General features: G+C 48.6%; 1 protein-coding gene across 1 annotated transcript in view; it reads left to right on the plus strand.

Annotated features, from left to right (window-relative positions):
- Positions 1–18,780, plus strand: part of ppm1h (protein phosphatase, Mg2+/Mn2+ dependent, 1H) — a 273,456-nt gene that overhangs the window by 233,788 nt on the left and 20,888 nt on the right. Inside the window, exon 9 of the mRNA XM_072485022.1 lies at positions 12,589–12,740. Within this exon, the coding sequence (XP_072341123.1) occupies positions 12,589–12,740 (152 nt within the window). The remainder of the gene's footprint in view (positions 1–12,588; positions 12,741–18,780) is intronic.

The following is an 18,780-nucleotide window of genomic DNA, read 5'->3' on the forward strand; positions in this document are numbered from 1 at the left end:
AAACACTTTTCCAAGCAATACGGTTCTGAATTAAGCATTTGATATGCTGCATTGGATGCAAACCTAATACATATATTTTCATTGTAAATGAGCAGCATTAATTCAGTTCCAGCGAGTCTCGCCTCCAACACCCCAGAGTTGTAAAGTCACTGATGACTGAAAGCATTAAAATTTTTGAATGATTGATGCAAGTGGCCCCACGATTTCATAATTCTCCCACATTCTGCTTTGTGCATAATCATCATGGAATTTAGTATCAGTATTCACAGCGTGATGGACTAGAAGTCTACTTTCTCGAGATTCAACCTTGCACCCAGACGATTTTATTTCTGTCCACATGGTGCATAAACAGGGGCTGTTTAGCACAGGGCTAAATCGCTGGCTTTGAAAGCAGACCAAGACAAGCCAGCAGCACGGTTCAATTCCCGTAACAGCCTCCCCGAACAGGCACCGGAATGTGGTGACTAAGGGCTTTTCACAGTAACTTCATTTGAAGCCTACTTGTGACAATAAGCGATTTTCATTCATTCATACATTTTCATATAAACCATCGCCGTTGTGAGTTTTTATGTGGAGCCTACACTTAACTAAAGCATCCCCTTGCATACGTAAATTCCGTGTAAGATAAGGGGCGGGATTCACCGTTCCCTGACGCCGATATCATAATTGCCGTTCGGGCGGAGAATCCCGACACTGAAATCGGCAGGGGGGGGGGGGTGCCGATTTTCTATCCTCCACTCCCTCCGAAATGGCGTCATCGCATGCCATTGGAACAGCGTTGGAGTATTACCTGAAGGCCCTCTTCCGATGCTTCGCCCATGATGAGCCGAGTTCCCGACCGCACGGGGGAGGTGTGGTCTCCCGGCTGGGAGCCATGCAGCTGGCCGGGGGGGGGGGGGGGAGACACTATTTGGCAGGTCGGGTCTGCGCACGGCCAGCGCCATGTTTTACGGCGTGACCGCTGTAGGCCATCGCCATGTGCTTGCGCGGTCGCAGACCCGGCCATTCTACAGCCGTTTATATCGTGGGAGCCGGGAGTTTTACTAGGCGCGGCTGCTAGCCCCTCACTGGTCGCATGATCGGTGAGGGTTCGCCACCGATTGTGCCGTGGTAAAACGGCATAATTCCCACCTGGCATCGGCACTTAGCCTCAAAAACGGTGAATCCAGTCCAAGGTATTTCACAATTTTTCTTTTGAGAAACCAACACTCTTTTGAAGAATAATCCATTTTGAGCTTGTCAGGTTTTAAACCGATATTTGTGACCATACAGTTCTTAATCTCCTTTCACAGGTGCAAATTAAGATTTTCCATTTCTTGCACAGTCAGTAACCTCCGTGTGTTGAGAGAGGTAATGGGACTCTGGGAATATTGAGAGAATCCTGCATTCTAAATAAAGATTCTGCCACCCAAAATAAAAATTTAACGGATCAGTTATAACTACGTTGAGACTGTTGAATTCCGGTTGATCCCTGGTTAGCGGGAGGGTAGTTGTCCTGCAGGTTGGAGGCCAGCTGATTGCTGGAGAGCTGGCGCTTGTCGTCCATAGAGTTGAAAGGCTGTTGGCGCTGATTGCCAACTCATCGGCTGCTAGTGGTTGGAGGCAGTAATCCCAGGTTGGCTCCAGGTTGAACCTTGCCGTAATATTACTGTTAGTAATTGTCATTGCCATTACTGTGAGATTGCAAGGGCTCAGTTGGCTGGAAAGCTGGTTTCAGAGCAAGGCCAGCAGCACAGGTTCAATCCATATACCCGCTGAGGTTATTCATGAAGGCCCGTCTTCTCAACCTAGCCCGTCACCTGAGGTGTGGTGATCCTCAGTGTTGTGTTATGCTGCTTCGAATATCACAGGCTGCTACTTGATGCAGTCTTAACTAAAGGATGCTCCAGACTCTGAAATGAGTTCAACGTGTTTATTGAACTATTAACACAGTTCTCAAATGAGTTCAACTCTCTGCTAACCTAACTAGTAACTCAGTCTAACTGTACCAGCTTGCTCTAAGCCACGTGCAGGGGTGTGGTGCTGCTGTTCAATGCTGTCTAACTCTCTATGTCTGTCTGTGGAAAGAGGCAGGGTGTGAGTGCCTCATCCCTTTTATAGTGTTTATGTCATACCCCCTTGTGGTGATGCCACCTGAGTGTCCTGACTGCCCATTGGTTGTGTCCTATTCTGAGTGTTCATTGGTTGCATGTTTGCATATCATGACATCTCCCTTTTTTTTAAAGATGTATATACATGTGAATGTGTCTGTATAATGTGACTGACTGAGGAATACAGAACAGAACAAACAAAACAAATGCTCATAAGTCCAGTCTCTGAGGCTTGCGGCTGATCCTCGTCGACCGCCGGAGAGGTGGTGGAGGGGATGACGGTGTCTTGACAGGCGAGTGGGAGGCACGACTGGTGGCCTCATGATTCGAGGTGTCTGGAGGTATCAATTCGACATGTGGAAATGGAGGGGAAAGTGGTTGTGGGCAAGCAACTTTTCACAGTGCCCTTCGATTCCTTCGTACGATGGAGCCATCAGCCATACGTATGACATATGATCTGGGCGCGGCCTGTCGAACAACGACAGCCGGAGCAGACCACCCACTATCCGGTATCTTGATACTGACCATGTCTGCCGGGGATAGCACGTCCAGATCGGTGGCATGTGCGTCATAGCCCTGCTTCTGGCTGTTGCAAAGCTGCTGCATCTTCTGCAGCACCGGGAGGTGATCAAGGTTGGGCAGGTGTATGGCTGGAAGCATCGTCCGCAGGTCCCTGTTCATCAGGAGTTGATCTGGCGACATGCCAGTGGACAAGGGAGTCGCCCGGTACGCAAGTAGTGCAAGGTGTATGTCGGAAGCGGAGTCCGAGGCCTTGCGGATGAGCGTTTAACACTGTGCACCCCTTTTTCGATTTTGCCATTGGACTGCGGATAGTGCGGATTGGAGGTGACATGCCTGAAATTGTAGCTCTTGGCAAACGTGGACCATTCTCGACAGTGGAAGCACGGGCCATTGTCGCTCATGATGGTGTTCGAGATGCCATGACGTGAGAATGTCTCTTTACACGCTTTGATGACGGCCCGTGAGGTGAGGTCTGGCAGCTTCAGCACCTCAGGATAGTTCGAAAAGTAATCGATGATTAAGATATAATCGCGACCATTCGCGTGGAATAGGTCAATGCAAACCTTGGACCACGGAGAGGTCTCTAGGTCATGTGGAGGTCTCTAGGTTGGAGCGTCTCCTTGCTCTGCGCTGGTTGGAACCTCTGACAGGTTTCGCACTAAGGACCATGTCCGTGATGTCCTGGTTGATGCTGGGCCAGTAGACAGCTTGCCGGGCCCTGCGTCTACACTTTTCTATGCCCAGGTGTCCCTTATGAATCTGCTGCAGCACCTTGCTCTGGAGACATAGCGGGATGACTATCCTGTCCAGCTTGAGCAGGATGTCGTCGATCAGCGTCAGGTTGTCCTTGACGTTGTAGAATTGAGGGCATTGCCCTTTCTGCCAGCCATTGCTGAGATTATGGATGACTCGCTGCAACAAGGGGTCTTTAGCCGTCTCTTCTCGGATGAGAACGATCTTCTCCTCTGTTGCTGGGAGAGTGCTTGCACACAATTGTGCCTGCATTTTAATGTGCTGGATGATCTCCAGTGGTTCACTTGGTGAGTTGACGGAGCGGGACAATGCATCAGCGATGATGAGCTCCTTGCCAGGTGTGTACACCAAATTGAAATCATACCTCCGGAGCTAGAGCAGAATTCTCTGCAAACGAGGCGTCATGTCGTTCAGGTCCTTTTGGATGATGTGGTCTAGAGGCCTATGATCCGTCTCAACCGTAAATGTTGGCAAGCCGTAGACATAATCATGAAATTTGAGGATGCCGGTGAGAAGACCTTTTAAAAAATATATATATATATTTTTATTGAAGTATTTGTAAAATTTTATAACAATAACAGAAAAAGAACAGTAAACATTAAACATTAACATGGTGAAAAAATAGACATTTCCCCAATCGGCCCTATCTTCACAGACCACATGAAATAACATAAAACACGGTAGCACAAGTGATAAGCACTGTGGCTTCACAGCGCCAGGGTCCCAGGTTCGATTCCCGGCTTGGGTCACTGTCTGTGAGGAGTCTGCACGTCCTCCCCGTGTCTGCATGGGTTTCCTCCGGGTGCTCCGGTTTCTTCCCACAGTCCAAAGATGTGCAGGTTAGGTGGATTGGCCATGATAAATTGCCCTTAGTGACCAAAAAAGGTTAGGAGGGGTTATTGGGTTATACGGGGATGGGGTGGAAGTGAGGGCTTATGTGGGTCGGTGCAGACTCGATGGGCCGAATGGCCTCCTTCTGCACTGTATGTTCTATGTAACCCCCCCCCCCCCCGGAAAGCTGTTTCTGCCGACATTTTAAATTTCTCCAAGAAAGTCGCCGAACATTGATGAGCATTGATGCTCTTAAGGCAAACTTTATTTTTGCGAGGCTGGGAAACCCAGCCATGTCATTGACCCAAGTCTCTACACTCGGCGGTTTCGAGTCCCTCCACATTAAAAGGATCCATCTCCGGGCTAGAACGTCAGCCTCTTTTACTCCCTGAGCTCCCGGGTCTTCTGACACTCCAAAGATCGGCACCTCTGGACTCGGCACCACCTGCGTACCTAGCACCATGGACATTGTCTTGACAAACCCCTGCCAGAACCCTCCAAACTTCGTGCACGCCCAAAACATATGGACATGGTTTGCTGGGCTTCCCGCACACCTCGCACATCTGTCTTCTACCCCGAAAAACGTACTCATCCTCGCCACCGACATGTATGCCCGGTGGGCCACCTTAAACTGGATTAAACTGAGCCTAGCACATGATGAGGAGGAATTGACCCTAATTAGGGCTTCCGCCCATAGACCCGGCTATAACTCTCCTCCTAATTCCTCCTCCCATTTGCCCTTAATTTCCTCCACCGGGGTTTCCTCTGCCTCCAACAGCTCCTGGTAGATGTCCGACACCTTCCCCTCCCCCACCCAGGTACCGGAAACTACTCTATCCTGTATCCCTTGTGGCGGCAGAAACGGGAAGGCCACCACCTGTTTCCTCAGGAAGCCCCGCACTTGTAGATAACCAAAGGCATTCCCTGGTGGCAGTTTAAATTTGTCCTCCAGCGCCTGCAGGCTGGGAAAGCTCCCATCGATAAACAGGTCACCCATCCTTTTGATACCTGCACTCTGCCAGCTCTGAAACCCGCCATCCATCCTGCCCGGTAGAAACCTGTGCTTATTACATATCGGGGTCCAGACCAATGCGCCTTCCACCCTCTTGTGTCTCCTCCACTGCCCCCAGATCTTCAGTGCCGCCACCGGACTTGTGGAGTAACGGGCCGGCGAAAACGGCAGAGGTGCCGTTACCAGCTCTCCCAAACTGGTGCCCTTATAAGACGCCGCCTCCCATGCCGACCCCTCCCCCAATACCCACTTCCTAATCATGGCTATGTTGGCCGCCCAGTAGTAGTTGCAAAGGTTCAGCAGCACCAGCCCACCCTCCCCCCTGCTGCGTTCCAACAACACTCTCTTTACTCGCAGGGTCTTATTCACCCACACAAATCCTGAGATGATCTTATTCACCCGCTTGAAAAAGGCCTTCTGGATGAAGATGGGAAGGCACTGGACTACAAATAGAAATCTGGGGAGGACCGTCATTTTCACGGTCTGTACCCTCCCCGCCAGTGACAGCAGGACCATGTACCATCTTTTAAAGTCCCCTTCCATTTGTTCCACCAGCCGGGTCAAATTAAGCTTATGCAACGAATCCCACTTCCGGGCCACCTGTATACCCAGGTAACAAAAGCTCTTCTCTACCCTCCTCAGCGGCAGCTCACTCAGTCTCTTCTCCTGCCCTTTAGCCTGGATCACAAACAACTCGCTCTTCCCCACGTTCAGTTTATACCCCGAGAAACTGCCAAATTCCCTTAAGATCCGCATGACCTCCCCCATCCCCTCCAGTGGGTCCGAAATATACAGGAGGAGATCATCCGCGTAGAGCGAGACCCGGTGCTCCACCCCCCCCCCCCCTCTCCCAGACCAGCCCCTGCCAGTTCCTTGAAGCTCTCAACGCCATGGCCAGCGGCTCAATGGCTAGAGCAAATAATAACGGGGAGAGGGGACACCCTTGCCTCGTCCTCCGGTGCAATTTAAAATACCCCGACCTAAGCCGGTTCATATGCACGCTTGCCACAGGTGCCTGGAACAGCAATCGCACCCACCGAATGAAGTCCTCACCAAACCCAAACCTAACTAGCGCCTACCACAGGTACTCCCACTCCACCCGATCGAAAGCTTTCTCTGCATCCATCGCTGCCGCAACCTCTGCTTCCTCTCTCTCCGAGGGCATCATAACAATATTTAAAAGCCTCCGCACATTGGCATTAAGTTGCTTGCCCTTAACAAATCCAGTCTGGTCTTCCCCTATCACCCCCGGGACACGATCCTCTATCTTGTGGCCAAGATCTTGGCCAATAACTTGGCATTCACATTAATAACGTGATTGGCCTGGAAGACCTACGCTCTTCAGGGTCCTTCTCCCGTTTAAGAATGAGTGAGATTGAGGCATGCAACATTGTAGGGGGGAGGATACCCTTCTCTCTAGCCTCATTAAAGGTCCTCATCAGCAGTGGGCTCAATATCTCTGAAAATTTCTTTAAAATTTCCACCGGAAAGCCATCCGGCCCCGGAGCTTTGCCCGGCTGCATGCCCTCCAGCCCCTTAATGATCTCTTCTATCTCGATCAGGGCCCCCAGCCCTTCCACCAGGCCCTCCTTCACCCTCGGGAACCTCAACTGGTCCAGAAATTACCTCATCCCTTCCGCTCCCGCCGGGGGTTCCGACATATATAATTAACTGTAGAATTCCTTAAAAGCTTCATTCACCCCCTCCGGGTCCAAGACCAAGTTACCCTCCTTACTCTTTACTCCACCAATCTCCCTGGCCGCCTCTCTCTTCCTACATCTGGGGCCTCCACATACCTCCTATCCACCCGAAGTATTTCCTCCACCAATCTCTCCCTCTCCACCCTTTCCCTCTTTTCTCTATGAGGCCGGATCGATATTAGTTCCCCTCTAATAAGTGCCTTCAGGGCTTCCCAGACCGTCGCTGTCGATACCTCTCCCGTGTCGTTTGTTTCCAGGTAGTTCTCGATACTCTTATTTACCCGCCCACAAACCACCTTATCCGCTAACAACCCCATATCCAGTATCCACAGCGGACGCTGCCCTCCTCCCTAAGCCGCAAATCCACCCAGTGCGGGGCATGGTCCGAGACTGTAATCGCCGAGTATTCCGCCCCCGCCACCTTCGGGATCAATGCCCTGTCCAGAACAAAAAAGTCAATACGGGAATAAACTTTGTGGATTTGGGAGAAAAAGGAAAACTCCTTTACCTTCGGCCGTGTAAACCTCCAGGGGTCTACGCTCCCCAAAGCCCTTCAACTCCTTTGCCACCACCGGCCTCTTCCCTGTCCTGTATTTTGAGTGGTCCAATTCAGGTTCAATAACCGTATTGATGTCCCCCCATGATCAAGTTGTGTGACTCAAGGTCCGGGATTTTGTCTAACACGCGCCTCATAAAATCCACGTTGTCTCAGTTTGGGGCGTAGACATTCACATTCACCACTTGGACCCCCTCCAGCTTCCCACTCACCATTATATACCTACCCCCTTTATCAGCCACAATTCTTCCAGCCTCAAATGCCACTCGCTTACTGATCAAAATTGCTAACCCCCTGGTCTTCGGGTCCGGCCCTGAGTGGAACAGCTGACTAACCCAACCCTTCCTTGATCTCATCTGGTCTGTGACCTTTAGATGTGTCTCTTGCAGCATTGCCACGTCTGCCTTTAGTCCCTTTAAATGCGCGAACACGCGTGCTCTCTTCACTGGCCCATTCAGACCTCTCACGTTCCATGTAATCAGCCTGGATGGGGGGCGACCACCCTTTTTAGGCCAGCGCCGGTGAGAAGACCTAAACACTCCTTCAAAATCTGCGCATATCTGGTCTCAATGGGTGTCATTGCCCGTGACGCGTATGCTACTGGTACCCAGGATGACGTGTCGTCTCGTTAAAGCAACACCGCCCCAATGCCATGCTCACTCGCATCTGTGGATATCTTGGTCTCTCGGTCTGGGTCAAAGAATGCAAGGACGGGTGCAGTGGTGAGCTTGGCTTTCAGCCCCAGCCACTCTGTTTGGTCCTTGCCTTCCACTCAAAGGCAGTTTATTTTTTCACCAGGTTGTGTAGGGGCGTGATGTGTGTGGCCAAATTTGGGATAAACTTGCCAAGGAAATTAACCATTCCCAGGAAGCGCAGAACTGCCTTCTTGTCCTCGGGGACTTTCAGTGCCTCGATGGATTTAATTTTATCTGTGTCCGGGCGCACACTGTGTTGCGAAATCTGATCGCCCAGGAATTTCAGCGTGGATGTCCCAAAACAGCACTTAGACCTGTTTAGCTTGAGGCCATGTTCGTGTATGCGTTGGAATACTTTCTTGAGTCGCCACACATGTTCCTCTGGGGTTGTGGATCAGATTATGATATCGTCAAGGTAGACATGAACCCCTTCTATTCCCTCCATCATCTGTTCCATGATGCAATGGAAAATCTCTGATGCCGAGATGATGCCAAATGGTATTCGGTTGTAGCAGAATCTGCCAAAAGGCGTGTTGAAGGTGCAGAGCCTTCTGCTGGATTCTTCAAGTTGGATTTGCCAAAATCCTTGGGATGCGTCCAATTTTGTGAAGAAGCACACGTGTGCCATCTCACTCGTGATTTCTTCCCTCTTCGGGATGGGGTAATGTTCCCGCATAATGTTTTTATTTAGATCCTTGGGGTCAATGCAGATGCATATGTCCGCCGAAAGCTTTACGCACACCATCGAGCTGACCCAGTCGGTTGGTTCAGTGACCTTGGAGATGATGCCTTTTTGTGAGCTCTGCCTTCAGGCGCTCTCTCAGTGGAGCAGGGACACGTCATGGTGCGTGGCCCACTGGCTTGGCATCAGGCCGCAGTAGAATCTTGTACTCGTACGGCAGCGTGCCCATCCCGCTAAATAGATCTGGGTACTGGGTTAGGATGTCGTCGTGCTGGCCTGAAGATCCGAATGGGACGGCGTTGTGGTGTAGACCCTTTGAATGAGGTTCAGTTGTTTGCAGGCGTGTGCACCTAGCAAAGACGCCCTGTCCGGTTTAACAATCTCGAAGTGTAAGCTTACTTGTGTGTCTCTACTGGACACCTGCAGATGGCAGGACCCCAGTGCCTTGATTGCGTTTCCATTGTAGTCCAGGGGTTTGCAGGCAGCTGGAAGGATTGTGGGGGGCTTCTTGATTCTCTTGAAGTCCACCTGCGAAATCAGGTTGGCGGAGGCACCTGTGTCCAGTTTGAACTGGATGGGGCAGTGGTTGACCTTCATCACTGCAAGCATTCGTCCTCTGAATCCACGGCCAGGTTTGATTGGACTCGCGATGTGTCCGGTGTGGCGTATTCGCACTTAGTAATAATGCCCACTCGGTAAGTGTTGTCCAGGTATTCATCATCTGGATCCGTCGCACTGCCTGGATCAGAGGCATGCATTCGGTGTTGCACACTTCTGATGCACCGCTGCTGGAATTGGGAGCGCTGGCTCCTGACTGGTGGTGCAGATCTGCACAGGGCTGCATAGTGGTTTGGTTTCCCACAGTTTAAACAGTGTTTGTCTCTTGCAGGGCAGTTTTTTTTTTTTTAATGGGCGTTGCCGCAGTTCACACAAGTCATGACGTCGGCGACATGACGCTCAGTGCGTCGTTGCGCATGCACGGTGCGGTTCTCGGACGTCTGCACCTGTGCAGTGCGGTTTTCGGCCGTTTTGTGTTCCCGATCGCACTGCACGTGTGTCGGGCCCCTGGAAGAGCACGCGAAATGGCTGCTTTCATCAATGTGGAGGCGCTGCATCCGGGAGATGGGGAGATGGCCTGAACACACTCCACCTCATGGGAGGCTTGTTTTTCACTTTCTGCCGTTTTGTACTGTGAATAGCGATTTTTAGAGTGCTCATGCACAGTACACGTTTCAATCGCGACTGGCAGGGTCATGTGCTTGATTTTTAACAATTGCTGTCGCAGAGGATCAGAGTGGACTCCAAAAATGACTTGGTCTCTGATCATGGAGTCAGTGATATCGCCGAAGTTGCAGGATTGTGCTAGCAGTATAAGGTTAGTTAGATAGGAGGTGAATGATTCTTCTTTACCTTGCATCCTCTACTTGAAGATGTAGCGCTCAAAGACTTTGTTGGTGTCCACCTCGCAGTGGCCATCGAATTTGTCCAGGATGGTTTGGTACTTTGTTTTGTCCTGCCCTTCGGAAAAGTGAACGGAGTTGAAGATCTTTATTGTATGGTCACCCGCAGTGGTGAGTAGAAGAGCTATCTTCCGCGCATCGGTCGCGCCATTGAGGACTGATGCTTCCACGTATAGTTGAAATTTCTGCTTGAATGATTGCCAGTTGGCACTAAGATTGCCGGTGGTCCTGAGCTGATGAGGAGCCTGAATCTTGTCCATTGTGCCTGTATGCAGTGTATGGTTGTCACGGATCTTGCTGAGTTGAACTAAATAGATTGACCAGTCATTCCTGGTATCATGTTGTGTTATGCTGCTTCGGATAACACAGGCTGCTACTTGACGCAGTCTTAACTAAAGGATCCTCCAGACTCTGAAATGAGTTCAACGTGTTTATTGAACTATTAACACGGTTCTCAAATGAGTTCGACTCTCTGCTAATCTAACTGTAGTAACTCAGTCTAACTGTACCAGCTTGCTCTAAGCCACGTGCTGGGGTGTGACGCTGCTGATCAACCCTGTCAACTCTCTAGATGTCTGCGGAAAGAGGCAGGGTGTGAGTGCCTCATCCCTTTTATAGTGTTTATGTCATGCCCCCTTGTGGTGATGCCACCTCTTGAGTGTCCTGACTGCCCATTGGTTATGTCCTATTCTGAGTGTTCATTGGTTGCATGTTTGCATATCATGACACTCAGGTTAAATCGCCACCAGTCAGCTCTCCCCCTCAAAGGGGAAAGAAGCTTATGGTCATCTGGGACTATGGTGACTTTACTTTTACTTCCTTTACTGTGTGTGATTGGGAAAATCCAGTGAAGCCAGAGGCTGAGCTAGGTTTCAAGCTTCCTGGGTAAAAGATTAAGTCAACATAACCGCTGCACAAAGTGTATGAATTCCTGATCTCCCAGACCACCCAGCCCGAAGGAAGTCAACCTTAAGTATACAGAAACGATGTACAGAGAGTTTGTGAGGGAGTTGCAGGGGAGAGGGAGTTTGAGAGGCAGTGGGGGAAGGGACAGTTTGTGAGTGGGTTGCGGGGGAAGGGAGAGTTTGAGGGAGATTGGGGGAGGGGGAGTTTGTGAGGGTATTTCAGGCAAGGGGGGATTTAGTGAAGGGGCTATGGGAAGGGAGAGCTTGTGAAGAGGTTGCGGGGAGAGGTAGAGTTTGTGAGGGGATTGTGGGGAGAGGGAGAGTTTGTGAGGGGGTTGGGGGAGAGTGAGAGTTTGAGGGACATGCCAGGGGAGAGTGTAAGGCCTCCAATCAATCACGTGTGAGTGTGGAATCAATAGATCTATCTGCATTTTATTTAGATTTATTGTCATGTGTACTGAGATACAGTGAAAAGTATTATTCTGTGTACAGTCCAGGAGATTGTTCCATACATGAAAAACATAGGACATACATAAATACACAATGTACATATATAGGCGTTGGGTGAAGCATACAGAGTATAGTGCTAACAACAGCAGAGAAGATGCGTAGATTATTACAAATTTGCTACACATAAACGTAGTAGAATCTGATGATTAACCAACAAGCATTTCAGAACCGTTTTAAATTCTGTCACAGTAGTTTAGCTTTTACGTCTACTGTGACTTATGTACATTAGAGTAAGGTCAAGACTTCTACTCAAGTAGCTGGGTCACTTGTGGGCGCTACGTATTCGAATTTCTCATCTTGCCTGCTCCGACTAATTCAATTCAAGAGTGTAAATCTGCAAAGACGAGTGTGGCCAACCCTGCATGGTTTATGACCTGTGCAGATGAGATGAGATAGAATGTCACAGTGTTGCCATGGGAACGCTAACTGCCTGATTTCCATATTGAATCCAGCAAAATGCTATTTACCTCAAAGAATGTTTGCTGAAAGTTGATGGAACCTTAAATCAATGTTACACCTTGCGGCCTGCGTCTCGACCGCTTGTGATAACTGACATTTATGAGGCAGAAATGAGAACAATGGGTATTCTAAAAAAATAGCATTTGTATTTGGAATAATTTCCAACACAAAGAGAAGAATAAAATGCAATATTCTACCACTGAAACTGTGCTTGTAATGATTTGTTCAGGTTGACACTTGTTTTACTCTATCATTTTTGTTTTGTGGTCATGGGAATTTAAAAGGACATAAATGTGCTTAATTGGTGGGGTTGCAGTGGGACAATTTGTGTTCTGCGCAGATATGAAAAAGATTAGGCTGCTTTTGAAATTATTCTTAAAAAAAGAAAGTTCATTCGATTGATCTGTCTACAGGTACGCGTTTATGACATCTCAGAACACGATCATTACACAAGTGACGTACTGGTTCTAGCCACGGATGGACTGTGGGACGTCCTGTCGAGTAAAGAAGTGGCTGAAGCCATAACAAGCTTTCTCTCCAACTGCGATCCCGATGATCCGCGCAGGTTTGTGAAGGATTTTAATCAGTTTTGAATGAATTCCGCTAGCTCATAATCCAGAACGAGGGTACAGACCAGGGAATCTGCTATGAAAATGTTTTTATAGAAACATTGCGGTGAATTTTAATGGAGGAGTATTTGATGTAGTTGTTGCTATAATTTCTTATGAAGAATGGAACAGCAGTGCAAAAAAGGAGGCTATTTGGCCTATTGTGTCTGTGCTGACTCATTGCCAGCTCAATCCAAATTTAAGTCCAGTGCCCTGTTTTCTTTCCAGATCTTCCTCCGCTCCATATTTACCCACAGAATGTGCAGTAGTCTGTTAAGGCAAGTCTTGCCACCAAAAGCCTTCTACATAAGTAAATTTCTCCTAATACCTCTTTGCATTCGCCTAATGAGGCTAAAATTGCTAGCCCTTTTCACTGACCCCCCCCCCCCCCCCAATCTGAGGAAGCAGCCTTTCCTGCTTGACTCCTTCAAACTCACTCATGCTTTTGAAGATATGCATTAAATCTCCTCTTGCTCCAGTGTTAATAGTTTTGATATATCAAGTCCCTCCTCATGATTACAATTTCCCATCTTTGACATCCTGTTGAATCTATGCTGAATACTCTCAAACTTTATAATCCTAACTGATGCCTGGGAGTGAATAGTAGGGGTGGATTTTAACGACTGTGTGCCTGACCAATGGCGTGCACCAGACAGTTGCCTGCACCACCTCTCTTAAAAAAATTTTTTTAGAGTACCCAATTCATTTTTTCCAATTAGGGGGCAATTTTAGCATGGCCAATCCACCTACCCTGCACATCTTTGGGATGTGGGGGTGAAACCCACGCAAACACGGAGAGAATGTACAAACTCCACATGGACAGTGACCCAGAGCCGGGATCGAACCTGGGACCTCGGCACCGTGAGGCAGCAGTGCTAGCCACTGTGCTGCCCCACACTACCTCTCTTGATCCTTTCACTGTCTCTAATTGTTCAAATTGAATGAGCATAAATATCAACTATTAGGTATTGGAAAGACACAAACCATCATCTTCAGCTCTCATCACAATCTCTGTTCTCCAGCCACCAGCTCCATCCCTCTCCCTGGAAACTGTTTGAGGCTGAGTCAGACTGCTTGCAAACTTGGTGGTGTATTTGATCTTGAGATGAATTTCTGACCATATACCTGCTCCATTACCAAGACTGTCAATTTCCACATCCATAACATCATACAATTCTGCTTCTGTCTGTTCATCCGCTGCTGAAGCCTTCATCAATGAATGCCTTTGCTACCTCTGGCCTCAACTATTTCAATACTCTCATGACTGGCCACTTATCTTCCACTCCACATAAGCTTGAGCTCATTTGTCAGTAGCCTAACTTTATACCGAGTCCCAGTCATCCATCACCGTCCCTGTGCTTGCTGACTTACATTGACATCAGTTTGACAATGCCTTGGTTTTTAAACTCTCGCCCTTGCTTTCAAATTAGTCTATCCCTAGAAAACATTTTGAGATCACAGTCCTTCTCCAATTCTGTCCCCCTGTGCATTCCTAATTTTAATTGCTGCACCATTGACAGCTGTTCCTAGCTCCTACGTTCTTGAATGCCCTTCCTTAACCTCTCCTTTTCCCTACCTCACCTCTAACACGCTCCTTAAAACCTACCTCTTCGATAAAGATTTTGGTAATCTATTCTATGAACTCTTGAATTCCCAATTGGATTAATTAATGATCATTTAAAATTTATAACCGCTTGTTCTGGTGTCTCCCTGGTGAAATATCTTCTTGTCTACTCTATGGAACATTTTCACAATCTTGAAGACCTCTATCGGCCCTCAGCCTTTGCTTTTCTAGTGACGAGAGCACCAGCCTGTTGAATTCTTTTTTGATGGTTATGTCCTCTTCCAATCTGTTATCATCTTTGTGGATCCTTTCTCCAGTGCCTCTATATCCATTTTGTAATATAACTTTCATAAAATAGCTTGTCTTATCAAAATTGTAATCTATTTAAGGCACCAGCTCCTACATATTTAGCATTTGTCAATGACACAGAGTTGCTTATACAGTTCATAAAGGGAAAGGGGCAGAGTCCATTGATCACCACCATCTGTACATTGCTGCAGGTTGAGTTTCTGGGGATTTCCTTGAGAAGGCATACTTCCACCGACAAAAGGCTTAAGCCTTGAAAGAATATGAAAATGAGTGAGGACGGGAGCCTATTGACAATCATACCTCACTCTCACTCAGGTGGATAACCACCTGGAGGTCATTTTCTTTTTTTAAATAATTTTAGAGTACCCAATTCATTTTTTCCAATTAAGGGGCAATTTAGCGTGGCCAATCCACCTAGCTTATACATTTTTGGGATGTGGGGGCGAAACCCACGCAAACACGGAGAGTGTGCAAACTCCACACGGACAGTGACCCAGAGCCGGGATCGAACCTGGGACCTCGGTGCCTTGAGGCCGCAGTGCTAACCCACTGCGCCACCGTGCTGCCCTTCTGGAGGACATTTTCAAGCCTGTGGCAATGGCTGGCTGTCTACTAAATTATAGGCTCATGTTTCCTTGTGGGATTTGTGTTTCTCGTTATTTGGCTCTAAATATGGCGGCCAATATGGTCGCCTTCCTTTATTCTAATTACGTTTTGCTCTAGAGTCGCCAGGTATCTTTCGATGCCGCCACAAGGTTCAAACCGAATACTGATCAAAGACTCGATACACCAGTTAGTTAGTTCAAAGTCAAATGCTTATTTATTTACACACAGTTAAATATAATCATGCACAAATACTACAGACTAAACTATCACTACTGCTAAAGCCTATACTTAGCATTCAGTCAGAGGAACAATGGCCGTTGTTCAGTTCTGAGGCTGCTAGGGTCGAAGTGGTGAAGGGGAACAGCTAAGGTCGTCTGTCTGGTAGCGTGCGTTGACCTTGGACTTACTTGTTCTGGTGCAGCTTTTGGGCAGGTCTCTCCTCGGTGAGAGCCGGAGCCAAGAGAACGATTCTCTCTTGGGGGATCCTTCTTATATCCAAAAGGGGCTTTGCGCGCTTTTGGGCGGGCCTTGAACTTGGCCCCAAATAATTGGGCCGTTTCTCAATCATTCCTATCGATTTCCTCCAATAAAGGGGTGGGTGCCCTGATGGCTGGGCGTGTCCTAGGTGTCCGTTGGCCTGCTTTGTTCAGGTCTCCTCTGGCGCCGGGCTGTCTGTCTTAGTATCGTTTACTTAAATGTTACTCTTTTGTCCCCGGAGATGGCCCATTAGTATGCTAATGGTTTGCAGTTTAGGTCTTGTCTGGGAGCTGCAGTTCTAATCAACAGACAAACCCTGAACCTGCTTGTTTTCTCAGTATTGTCCATTTTCCCTGAAATCTTTGCAAAGTGTCCATTTTGTAATCGGGAAGTGGCCATCCCAGATGGCTACAGATCACCTTTGCCAAGGGCATGTTGGGTGCATGGCAATGACTGGAATGTTTCCCAATCTCAATCCTAAAGGCCTGCTTTAATTTTTTGATTATATCTTCTAGTTCCAGCCTGCATAAATAGTTTCTCCCTATCTACCTTCCCTATCCCTTAATATCTTGATAAATTCAACCAAATAAATTCTGAACCTACATTTCAGGGAATACAATCTTTGTTGTGTAATCTCTATTTGTAATTTAATTATTTTATTCTGTCCCTGCACTTCCTTTTTTTTTTTTTGCACTCTTATTTCTCCCTTTTCAATAGTTACATTTTATTATGTTGGTTTTGTTTAACTGGCGTTGTTTTAAAAGTTAAAGAATTGCAGTACATTACTGAAAGAAGTCTAAAGTAACAGCAGTTTTAAATGAGGTGTGAAACATCGGAATCATTGATCCATTTCTGTCTTGCTTTTAATGGGTGCGCAGAAAGCTGTATATTATATGATGATAAATGAAAGCAGTATTTCTAAGTTACAGATTTACGATCCCAGACCCCAACAGTGGCCAGGATAGTGGACAGAACCCCAATATTTTATAATTTTGTAAGACTATGAGGAAAGGATACCTCGATCCAGAAGTGATTTCATGCAAAATAGGGATATGGTATATTAAAACACACTTTATTACAAATGCAAAAATATCTTTAACAACACACAAAAAATATAGCTTACAATTATCCTTAAATAATGCTAATCAATAGTGACCCAATAACCCTTAAATTGCTATCTTTACTTCTGATACACCATCAATAGCACACGACGAGTGATGAATGTAACTGAGGCTAAACAGCAAGCTTCCTGCCTCTGGACCCGAAATGGGGACCCGACTTGCCATCTTTATACATAAGCCCGAGGGGAGGAGCCACAGGTGGAGCCAGCCTGGACAAGCCCAGGCATGCACAATACAATACAATGCCATACAATGCAATACCGTGGTTTACCACATTCACCCCCTCTTTAAAGAAAAAAGTCCGGCGGGTGTGAAGTGGTCTTAAAGGTCAAGTCTGTCGGGGGGCCTTGACCTTCCGCCGTGATCGCCTCAGTCCCGGCTGTGGTGTGGACGCCGGTGTCGTGACCTGCGGTGTCCGGGAGCGTGTTGTCGTCTTCTTCTTCACCCAGATGTTGAGTCGGCGAAGGGGGGTGGTTTATGGGCGGAGGTGGTGATGCTTGTCGCTGGTGGGCCTGCGGGTGTTAGTTCGTGAGGGAGGTGGCCATGGTGGGGGAAGACGGTGTAGGGTCGGGGGTGATGGCGCTGGGGAATCTGCAAGTGCCAAATCCCGAAGGGAGACCGTGTCCTGCCGCCCGTCCTGGTGTACCACGTAGGCATATTGTGGATTTGCATGGAGGAGCAGGACCTTCTCGACAAGGGGGTCGGTTTTATGGCTCCTCGCATGCTTCCGGAGAAGGACGGGCCCTTGGACTGTCAGCCAGGACGGAAGCGAGACCGCGGAGGTGGATTTCCTGGGGAAGGCAAACATACGTTCATGAGGAGTCTCGTTGGTGGCTGTGCAGAGGAGCGACCGGATGGAGTGGAGCGCATCGGAGAGGATCTCCTGCCAGGGGAGACTGGGAGACTTCTAGACCATAGGGCCAGAAGGACGGCCTTCCAGACTGTCGCGTTCTCCCTCTCCACCTGTCCGTTTCCCAGGGGGTTATAGCTGGTCGTCCCAGGGCAGCATGATGGCGCAGTGGGTTAGCCCTGCAGCTTCACAGCGCCAAGACCCCAGGTTCGATCCTGGCTCTGGGTCACTGTCTGTGTGGAGTTTGTACATTCTCCCCGTGTTTGCATGGGTTTCGCCCCCACAACCCAAAAATGTGCAGGGTAGGTGGATTGGCCATGCTAAATTGCCCCTTAATTGGAAAAGATGAATTGGGTACTCTAATTATTTTTTTTTAAATAGCTGGTCGTCCTGCTGGAGGCAATGCCCTTGCTGAGCAGGAACTGACCAAACTCGTCGCTCATAAAGGAGGAGCCCCGATCACTGGATGTAGGCGGGGAACCCGAACAGGGTGAAAAGACTGCAGGGCCTTGATGACGGAGGCAGAGGTCATATCAGAGCAGGGGATGGCGAAAGGGAACCTTCAGTACTCGTCAACGATGTTGATGAAGTACACGTTCCGGTCAGTGGAGGGGAGGGGCCCTTTGAAGTCAATGCTGAGGCGCTCAAAGAGGCGGGGGAGGCCTTTACCAGGTCTGGCCAATAGAAGTGCGGTTTGCACTCCGCGCAGACCTGGCAGTCCCTGGTCACGGACCTGACCTCCTCGATGGAGTAAGGCAGGTTGTGGGCCTTGATGAAGTGAAAGAAACGGGTGACCTCCGGGTGACAGAGGTCGTTGTGGAGGGTCCGAAGTCGGTCTACCTGTGGCGCTGGCACATGTACCGCGGGAGAGGGCATCTGGGGGCTCGTTGAGCTTCCCGGGTCGATACAACATATCATAGCTGTAGGTGGAGAGCTCGATCCTCCACCTCAGAATCCTGTCATTCTTAATCTTGCCCCGCTGTGTGTTATTGAATATGAAGGCAACCGACCATTGGTCAGTGAGGAGAGTGAATCGCATGCTGGCCAGGTAATGTCTCACAGCTTCTACG

Source organism: Scyliorhinus torazame, chromosome 19 (assembly GCF_047496885.1).
Source record: "Scyliorhinus torazame isolate Kashiwa2021f chromosome 19, sScyTor2.1, whole genome shotgun sequence".
Classification (NCBI taxonomy): Eukaryota; Metazoa; Chordata; class Chondrichthyes; order Carcharhiniformes; family Scyliorhinidae; genus Scyliorhinus; species Scyliorhinus torazame.